Below are 10,714 nucleotides of genomic sequence, written 5' to 3'. Positions count from 1 at the left end.
GATCAATCATAATAAATCTTTTTTTTAATTTAATTTTTTTATAATTTTCTTTTTTTATAATTTTCTTTGTTTTTCCTATGCTCAATTTTGGATATTTGTCGTCATTAATTTTGGCGCTACAGATTTTATACTGTTTTTTATCTAAATCACAATCAAAAGACCTTTGAAATCTTTTAAATTGATTTACTTAATGAAATTACTTCTAAACCTAATATAATTTTCAAATGCCTGATTTTTTCTGTGTACATGAGAAGGAAAATAGAATTTTTGTAATCGCTTCAAGGTGCTCAGTGCCGAAATCTAAAGGAATCTGCAGGTAAACAAAACTGCCAGTGGTGAAACACAGATGGCTCTGCAATCTAATCCCGTATTAGCTTTCCCGCGTATCCCGTCTTGAGAAAAAATTTCTATATTTGAGAGAAAAATCACTCTATCTTCATTTTTTTCCAACACTTTATTGTGAGACAAAATTATTAGAGTTTGAAAGAATTCTTGGAGTCAGCTGACGAAGTGGACGATGCCCGCGCGCGCTTCCTCTGGCTCTTTGAGTGTTTCTTGTGGCGCTTCTTGTCGCTGGTGCTGGGACTGCGTGATCTTCCGCGTGTCTTGGAGTACTTGACACTGGACACAACCCCATCGAGAACTTTTTTTACCAGTTCATCATCGTGCGCTTGCAGCTTCTGCAGTGTCTCTTGCTTGATCTTTTCGAGCCGTGCCAATTCCTCATTGGTCTCCTCTCTCTCCAACTGCCTGAGCCTCTCGCGTTCCCGTTCAGCCTGTCGCTTTTCCTGCTCCTCAATCTCCTTCTTCATGTGATCCTTCAGCAGCAGCAGCGCCTCGGCACGCTTCAGCATCTTCTCCTTGTGCAACTTTGCCTTTTCCTCATTCGAGAGAACCTTGGACTTCTCCTCGGAGTGTTTGGCTTCCCTCGGAGACCGGCTACGACGTCCTCGGCTGCGATTCCGCCGCGATGATGATGATCGCGAGCGTCGACGTCGATCACGAGACCGCGAACGATCACTCGAGTCCCTCTTGCGACTCCCATGTCCGTGCTTGCTGCTGCTGTGATCTCCTCTTCTCGAGGAATCTCTGTGGCTCTTCCGGGGACTCTTGTGAGCCCTTTTGGGCGATCTCGACGAGCGCCGATGATCGCGACTCCGAGGAGATCGGGATCTGCGACGCTTCGGAGATCGTTCATGCTTTCCCTCACGTCCTCTCTTATTTCCCTCAGTTCCTCCTCTCTCCTGACCATCTCCCACCTTTACTTCCACTCCCAGAGCCAGTGCCATGACATCAGATTTATTAGAACCCTTCTGCATCTCCGCCTGCTCCTCCACATCGCTCCCATGATGCTCATAATCCAACGCATTCAAGTCCATTCCTCCTCCTCCTCCTCTGCCCTCATCTCCCGGAATAAATGAACCACTGTCATTCTTCTCATTGGCCTTGGCCTTGCTGTAGCTATTGACCTGCTGGAGCTCATAGAAACTCTTCTTGGCATCCCTAGCAATCTCCTCATGACGCTTCTTCCTCTCAATCTCTCGCCTCTTGATCTCCATCTCGCGCTGCTTTTTCTCTTCCTCAATCTTCTCAAAGTCCGACAACTTAATCGTGCGCTTCTGTGCCTGCTTCCAGTGCGGCGGAGTCACGCTCCTGGACCGACTGCGAGATCTAGATGGAGTACGATAGCGAAAGACTCCCCTGCCCTTGATGGCACGTCCACTGCGAGACAGTGGGACGCGTTTCTTCGACCAGCCAAAACTGCAACGATTACCAGGTCAGAATTTTCTCCTAAAAACTCTTCAGGAGAGGCTGATAAATCTTCCTCAAAGCCTCAAATGAGCATTTTATAGCATTTTGCACAAGAAATAAAGTTTTGTGCTTTTTTATAGCATAACGAGCTTTTTATAGATTATCTGTCACATAAACTACATTAAAGTTTTCTTCCAAAAGCTTCAGAGCTTTCGTGCTATAAACGTATAGAATTTTATAGTAACGATTCCCATCAGGGCCATATGTGCTATAAAAATATTTTTATAGCAAAAACGATTTCAGGGAGATTCAGAATCGTCTTACTACAAAAACTTTACAAAAACTCACAATAACATCATGAAACCATTTTATGTCAATTTGTTATAAGGGAATTCTGTAATTTTTATGGCACTGTCTCACGTGAGTCAGAAATATGACAATGCCAATCGAGCTTTTCTTGTCAGTTCATAAATGTAATTAATTTATTTTTTAATGAAATCCCTTTAATTAATGATATTTTGCAAATAAATGTAACTTCTGACAATGTCACGGTTACAGAATCACTTTTTAGAAAAAGCTCTCCTAATATTCGAAGAAATTTCTCACATGGCATTGCCAAATTGTTACAGAATTCCTCTACTTAAAGAAAGATTCATCATGTTTCTGAACTTTGGATAAGGAATAAAGGAAGAAAATACTAAGTCAACATTTTTTTTTTTACAGAGAACTCTTGCTAAAATATTTTTAATAAATTCATGTGAGCTTTTATCATAATTTCATACAAATCATTTTGAAAGATTAACGAAACATTTAATTGCAAACTTTTAAAAGAGAATTTATTTAAATCGCTCTCTATAAGTCCCGCCCACATATCTTGCTAAGCCACGCCTCTAGCAGGAAATAGCCATTGAAATTGAAGTAGATTTTTCCTGTTTTCCAGTAATAAAATTACTGCGATTTACGATTTAAGGTACATACATTTCGCCTAACTGAAAGCCACGCCCTTTTGCAATAGAACAATTTTAGCACAATTCTTTTTTTCTTAAAATAGTTTTCTCAAGTTAATTAAATTTTTACTGTGCATTGCACAATTAATTTTGTTTTCCAATTTATTTATTTATTTCTTTTTTTTTTTTTGAATATATCGTTCCTGCCTTCTGTCTATCAAGGAATAATAAAAAATAAAAATTGAATAAAAATATTGTTAGTTTTCTGCTAGATCTTTGCAATGAAGAAAGCTGTCCAACTCTTTCCTTTTTCAAATATTTCATGTTTTTCCAATATTTTTTACTGTCTTAATGGTGAGACGGTGACACCGGTTTATCATTTAATTAAATTAGGCCACGCCCCCTTCACTGAGAAAAAAAAGAGGGTGCGATTAACTTTTTTTCCTCATAACTAACACTTTTTAGGTGTAAAAATATATCAACATTTTTTAATGTTAATTTTACACCTTTTTAAGGGTAAAATTAACATGAAAAAGGGTAACTTTAACCCCTAATACACCCGAAAAGCATAATATTTACACTGATTTCGGATCAATTATGCAGTACCTATATTGCAATATTTAACTTTTTCGAATTATTTTGAATCGAATGTAAGATTAACAAAAATTCCTATTTCAAGAGACCTTAGGAAACACAATTTTTAGGACGAATACTTTAAAAAGGAAATTTGATGACGCCCCGCCCATTCAAACGGCAAAACTATTTTTGTGAAAGTTGTCTCTAAAGAAAATCTTAATTTTATTCAATCTCTTTTAAGTTTCATAATAATACTTGATGAAAAGGGAAACTTCATTGGGAGAGTGCATTTGCAATGATTATCATGAATACTAAAAGGGGCGTGGCCTATTTTTTGTGCGTTAATTTTTTGTCTTTTTCACGGGCTATAGAAAGAAAATATTAATAGTAACTGCTCAATGTACTGCCGCAGTATTTCGCTACTAAATTTTATTGTCAAGTAGTTATATTATTTCTTGAAGAAGGCGTGGACAGTGGATAATTTGTAGGCGGGGCTTACTTAAGAGAATAAATATTTCACAAAAGGAGAATAATGTTAAACGAGTTTATGCCTTTTTGAAGTCCGCTCGGGGGTATTTACGGTAATCTTGTCTCGTTCTTATAAAATCTTAAATTCTAGAATATGTTTTTGATTAAATTTTTCTGGCGAATGTATAAAAATTGCCAATTCCCTTGAACTATTGCTTTTTGGAGTATTTCAGAATCAAAGGTTAAATCTTTTACAAAATTTGTACAAGATGGAATAGATCCTAGCGAAACTAGCTGACGTCAAATTCAAAAGCATAAAAAACTAAATTACAAGAGGGAAATGTGTCTTGGATATAGGGAAATGGTGAGTTGTACGAGATAAATGGTATGGTTCTTGGCTAAATTTTAGGTTATGCCCTTACGATCGTCAAATTTAGTAAACAGTAACGATAGTAACCAATAACCTGTTCTTGCAATATACAATGGTGGATTTTCAACGTCTGAATCAATTTCAACCTGTAATGAACCAATATTGAATCGGTATTCAATTCTTTAATAAAATATTCCATTGTGCTTTTTTAATAAAATTTTAGAGTAGTTTTAAAATGATTTATATAAAATTACTCTATTCATTTCAAAACCCTAATTGGAAATTATTTAACAAAGTTGAATCGGTAAGGAATCGGTAATGAATCGGTTATTGAATTTTTATCCATAAAAAGTTAAATGGCCTTAATAAAAGGGTTTTGTGATAATTTAGAAAAAGAAACTTAATTTATATAGAAAACCTTGAAGTATCCAGCAAAATTGAATCGGTAATGAACGGGTAATTAAACTTTATTAAAGATAAATAAATATATAAATGGCTTGAATGAGAGAGTTTCGTGATAAATTTACAAATATAGAATGGATTTCTATGGAAAATCTTGAAATATTCAGCAAAGTTGAATCGGTAATTAAACTTTATTCAAAAATTTAATTAAATAGCTTTAATGAGAGAGTTTCGCGATAAATTTACGAAAAATAAACTGAAATGGGAAACTTTGAAGTATCCAGTAAAGTTGAATCGGTAATGAATCGATAATAAATCGGTAATTACATTTTTAATCAAAAAAAAATTATTAAATGGCTTTAACGAAAGAGTTTTGTGATAAATTTCCAAAAATAGAATGGAATTCTATCGAAAATCTTGAAATATTCTGCAAAGTTGAATTGGTAAGGAATCGGTAATTAAACTTTATTCAAAAATTTAATTAAATGGCTTTAATGAAGGAGTTACATGATAAATTTATAAAAAGCAACTTAATTTAAACAAGAAATCTTGAACTATCCAGTAAAGTTGAATCGGTAATGAATCGGTAATTAAATTTTAATCAAAAAAATTATTAAATGGTTTGAATGAGAGAGTTCTGTGATAAATTTACAAAAAGAGAATGGATTTATATAGACAACCTTTAAATGTTTAAATATTCAGCAAATTTGAATCGGTAATGAATCGGTAAAAATCGTTGTTTTTTTTGTTATTTCTTAAGGAAAAATATTCACGGTGATATAGCACTTAGTTTAATAAAGTAATAATCTGAATGGAGAGGGAAAATCAATAAAAAAGGGTAAAAGACTTTGTGAAATTCTCGATAATCCTGTAAATTAATTTTGTAAAATAATTTAAATAAAAAATCACTAACTTGTTTTTCTGTCCACGATCATTGCGGCGTCTCCTGTCCTTATCATCTCTGTCCTCTTCATCATCATCACTCTTATCCTCTTTGTCCGCCTTCGTAGAACTCACGGCTCGCATGAGGAATTTATTGGAGACATCAGGAATCTCCTTGGGATCAATCTTCGTCAGTGGGAACAGTGAATTTTCTCCCTCTTCGAGTTCACCCTCCTCCACAGAATCTTCTCTTCTGCAAAGAAATTTTCAGTGTCCTTTTTGGAACTAAAAAAATACTAATTTTGCAATTCTTACTTTGCTTTCTTCTCCTTCTTCTCGTGCTTCTTCTTCTTCTTCTTGGACTTTGCCGGAGATGAATCACTGTCAGATGAATCCTCAGAATCTGATGAAACCTTCTTCTTCTTGGCCTTTTTAGCTGAAGAATGCAAATTAGAGGAATGTTGTAGAAGAGTAAAAGAGGAATCTTCACTAAATAATTCATGGTGCAGTGAATAAGTGAAATGCACATTGCATGCAAAAAATCCGTGAAAAATTCTTCCTTTATGAAAGATTAATCTTTTTTTTTAGTTAAAATTAGATCTTTATGTAAACAGGAATGATTTCAACTGTAGCAAAAAAAACTAATGAGAATGATCTTGTAGTGTAAACATTAAGAAATGGGAATTTTCCTCAACTCATCTGCCAATTGAATAAACAGAAAATCTATGATTGTGGACGTTGTGGAGATTGTACGAATTCCGGATTGTACAAGCTTCTTTAGGCTATTTACTGCTGACGGGATAATAAATTATCCGTTGAAAAATGCAATTTCTTTTAAAGGACTGAGAGACTTATGGAAAATTCCATAAGTCTATGGTTTTATGGTGCTATTCCAATGAAAATTGAACACTTTTTTTTTGCATTTTACTGTTCTTAAGTGCTTTTGCATTGAAGACTTTTCTTTGTATTGGTTCCTGTCCAGACTGTTCTGTTGTCAACACAAAGAAAAGTCGATAATTGAGAAGCACATGAGAACAGTAAAGTACTAAAAACCGTGTTCATTTTTCATTGGAATACAACAATAGTTACAATGAAAAATGAAAATGGAGAATATTTCTCTAAACATTTTTTTTAGTACATGACTATTCTCAAGTACTTCTGCATTATCGACTTTTCTTTGTGTTGGTTCTTATTTCGCCTATTTTCCCCACTTCTAGTCATGTTCCAAACCATAAACAATCGTGACAAGAACCAACACAAAAGCATTTTGCAGAGTCATTGATTATGCAGAAGAAAATGAGAACAGTCATGTACTAAAAAACAAGTTCATTTCTCATTAAAATGCAACCATATTTTCTTTTAATTTTTACGTATTTAGTGCTATTCCAATGACAAATAAAAAGGGGAAATGTTACTCCAAACAATTTAGCTGAGTTTTTAGTACATGACTGTTCTCAAGTACTTCTGCATTATCGACTTTTCTTTGTGCCTGTTCCTGTCTCGACTGATTTTCTCAGTCCTCGACATATACCTAGATATACCACCAAAAAGCGGTGACAAAATCCAATAAAAACGTATTGTGCAGAATCATCGATTATGTAGAAGCGCATGAGAACAGCCATGTACTAAGAAAATATTCAGGTGAAAGATTTCCCCTTTTCATTTTTCATTCAAATAGCTTCAATAGTTTTTGTTTCAGTAAATCCGTAAAAAATTAAAAACTGAGTAAAATTGCCGGGAAAAATTAAAATATATAGGAAATTGAAGATTTTCGCGAATTTTATTGAGAAGAAACGCTTCAATTTCACAAAACTAGCTGAGATTCTTCACAATCTCAGCTTTTGTGGTCCTAGGTGAAATCTGACCTCGTCAAATCTGGCCAATTATGAATTTACATGTTTTGGCACTTATAGATTACAAAAATATCAAACAGTACACTCTCGCTAATTCGGCTCTTTTAAGATCGGGCTACTTTTTGATTCGGGCGGCAGTTAAATTCGAAAAAAAATTGTTGACATTTTTCAAGTTCGATAATGGTTATCAAATGAAGCAAAATATGCTCAAATTTGCCATGGTTTGTCTTAGCTTTGATGTGATTTTACATTATTAAGAGGTTTTCATGAAATTTATAATAGCAATGAGCATATAAACTCAATATATGTATGCAGATGAACAAAAAATCGTTGTATTTCAAAAAATTTTCTGCCCGAATTTCTTTCTAATTCGGTTGACATTTCGGTCCCAAATGCCCAAATTTGGGAGAGTCTACTGTATGTGCTAAAATCGATTTTCATGGCCGTTCCGACCCGTCCGTCGTATAACCACTTCCGAAGAGAGATATCGACAAGCGATAGGTCACTAGATGTTAGTGATGTCAGACCCCTCGCACCACACTTTTGCCATTTTGGAACAACCCCAAATTTTGTATTCTCCATAACTCAGCCCCTACGCGATCCATCGATCTCACATTTTAGTATGTTGTAGCTGGGCCTAAGCTTAAAAAAAATTAATCCCGTCCCCCGACTCTTCTGACCCGAGCTATAAGTGGTCAAAAATTGAATTTTCAAATGGCCATATCTCCGGTTCTAATTATCGGAATTCGAAAACTGTTGGTGTTTTGGAAAGCTCTCGTGGAGTACTACAACCGTTCTAACCCCAAATTTTATCCGTTTCACTAGAAGGTACGAATAATCGAAAAGTAGATTTTCGAAAATTCGATTTCGAATATTTCAAAAACCAGAAGATGCTTTTTCTTTAAATTTTAGTATGTTACAGCTGAGATCGAGACCTTTCCAACAGAGGGTCGCACTCCTTTCTCGATGTTTCCTGACCTGAGCTATAATCGAAAATGTCTTGACCGGATTAACCGGACCGGACCTCCAAATCTTTCGAGTTATTTATTTAAATACCTTATTTTTTAAAGATTATATTTTAAAAAATAACAATTTTTGCAAAAGAAAACTATGATTTCTACTTCACTTTTAATTTGCTTAAACAGTAAGTTAAATTAGTATCATGAAGTTTCGAAATAATGGCCTCTCTACACACTGGTAAAAATTTCTTTAAAAACTTGTTTTTTAGAGAAAATTTCCCCTATCCTTGTAGACAGAAACGTCAGAATTAAAAAAAAGGCAATTTTTGACGAAAATTGCTTCTAGTGTGTAGACACCATTAGGAAAAATAAAAGAAAATTCGCATTATTCGAAGGCATGAACGTTCGGAGGGAGAGTACTTTCCCCTATGTTTCTGAGGTAATCCAGGCGAGCATTTCGTTTGCATGAACCAATGATCGCCATTTTTTTCTTCATATGATTTTTCAAGATTTAGAAAAGAAAGCCCTCTAAAATAATCATTTCTTAACCGATTTGATCCAGGTTGGTTTTATTTGAAAGGTCTTGAAATTCATAACAAGTCTTAAGCGGTTCTAACCGGTAATGAACCTTTAATCAGCCGGCAATTGTTTATTTTAATATAAATTATAATTTAACGCAATTTTAGAGGAAGATATTGAGACATATCGCCAGTTGCATCATCTACAATTGTCTTATCTACAATTGTTTTGTGTCTGCATTTGGTGAAAGCTACAGACTAGGATACAGAGGAAAAAAAATGCAGATACGACAACTGTCGATGCAACCGACGATATTTCCCGAAGCAGTATGAAACAGTTCTCGGAGTGCTCGAACTTATTAATGACTTCCCAAATTATTTCTTTTTTTTTAATTCACTGATTTTTTTAAAGATATTTTTCATAATAAAAATTTTCTACATGAAAATATTTAATAAATAAAAATTTATGTTATCTTTTATATCTAAATACATATATTTTTAAATTTATTTAAATTTAATCTTAATGAATATTCATTTTGAAAAACCAAAAGATTTACATTAATTTTAAGTGAAAGAACTTTATTTTCCAGCTACTGAATTTTTGCATGCAATGCGCCACCAACCGACATTATTTTTAGACAGAATTTTCTGACACCTGTGCAAAATTTTCATGGGGAAAATCCTTTCCCAATTCTTTCTTAGTCCCACTTACCTTTGACCTGGCGCACCAACTCGCCGCAATTTGCAATGGATGCATCCTGAAGTGGCCTCGAGTTCCTGTCCACGGCCAATTGCTCCAGTTGCGTGACCAAGTCCTGCCCTGAGACAACCTGGCCAAACACCACGTGAACACTGCAAGAGAAAGAGGGCATTTGTACACTTCCGGGAGGGAATCTTTGGGCAGGAAAGGGGAACTTACTTGTCGAGATGTGGCGCTGGCTGAGTGGTGCTAAAAATAAACAACAAAGAGTGAATGCGAATTGCTTCTCAAAGGGATTTTGCCACTATTTAGGATTAATGTGCTGAAGCCTACATGAAAAACTGCGAGCCATTGGTATTCTTGCCACGATTAGCCATTGAGAGGAGGAAGGGCTTGTCGTGCTTCAAGGTGAAGTTTTCATCTGAAAATCCAAGAATTTAAAGTACGTTTCCGGAACAATTTCCCGGCCAAAAGCTTCCTTCCGGACAAGGCGTTGTCCACTCACCCTCAAAAGTCCCTCCGTAGATTGATTCACCTCCTGTGCCATTTTTGTTGGAAAAATCTCCAGCCTGGATCATGAAATCCTTCACGACACGATGAAAAATCACCCCGGAGTAGTGAAGAGGCTTCCCGGTGGTCTTCCCGAGGCCCTTCTCACCCGTGCACAGTGCCCTGAAGTTCTCAGCCGTCTTGGGGGCAACATCAGCAAACAGTTCAAACACAATTCTACCCGCCGGGAGGCCCCCAATGGCGATGTCGAAGAAACATCTTGTCCGGGAGGCGGAAATCCTGTCTCCCGTGTCATTCGAGTCGGAGTTTACTGTCATCTGGAAAAGTGATTTTTGCCGTATTTCCCGTGCGAGCAAATGGATAATTTCGCAATTACTTTGCTACACGGGGCTCACTCTACATCCGGGTAGGATTTTCCAATGATTTTATAGCTTGTTTCTTGGAAAATTTTCACTGAAAACACGATCAATAAAAAACCATATTTTTGATATGGCTTCTGACACCAATTCCGGCGACGCCTTCGGACAATTTCGTCAATCGGTTTGGGAAATTTCCCCTCCAACCCGGCTGGCCATTGATACCGATACAGAACAATTATTCATGTGGAAGCTGTAAGTGCAATGAAACTAAGGGGTTACTCATTCGAAAAATATAATCCATTTGGCAGAAAAATGGTTTCCTCATGTTTGAGGAACAAGGAAACATTACTGAATAACTGGAGACACGGAAACACGCTTGGAAACGGAGAAACGTAGCTGGAAACTGTTTTTGGAAACA

The 10,714-nt window shown here is 35.8% G+C and overlaps 1 protein-coding gene across 1 annotated transcript; it reads right to left on the bottom strand.

The window, feature by feature from the left end:
* Nucleotides 1–429: 429 nt before the first annotated feature.
* LOC129800056 (peptidyl-prolyl cis-trans isomerase G) lies at nt 430–10,476 on the bottom strand. The gene is made up of 8 exons (XM_055844425.1): nt 10,314–10,476; nt 9,933–10,254; nt 9,761–9,848; nt 9,647–9,676; nt 9,440–9,579; nt 5,713–5,833; nt 5,429–5,650; nt 430–1,761 (listed from the first exon to the last, which is right to left on the bottom strand). Exons 2-8 carry the CDS (start codon nt 10,252–10,254, stop codon nt 474–476), a joined length of 2,211 nt encoding a protein of 736 aa, XP_055700400.1. The 5' UTR covers nt 10,314–10,476; the 3' UTR covers nt 430–473.
* Nucleotides 10,477–10,714: the final 238 nt, after the last annotated feature.

Source organism: Phlebotomus papatasi, chromosome 1 (assembly GCF_024763615.1).
Source record: "Phlebotomus papatasi isolate M1 chromosome 1, Ppap_2.1, whole genome shotgun sequence".
Lineage (NCBI taxonomy): Eukaryota > Metazoa > Arthropoda > Insecta > Diptera > Psychodidae > Phlebotomus > Phlebotomus papatasi.
The sequence above is the reverse complement of the archived record's forward strand: the minus strand, read 5'-3'. Positions and strand labels throughout refer to the sequence as shown.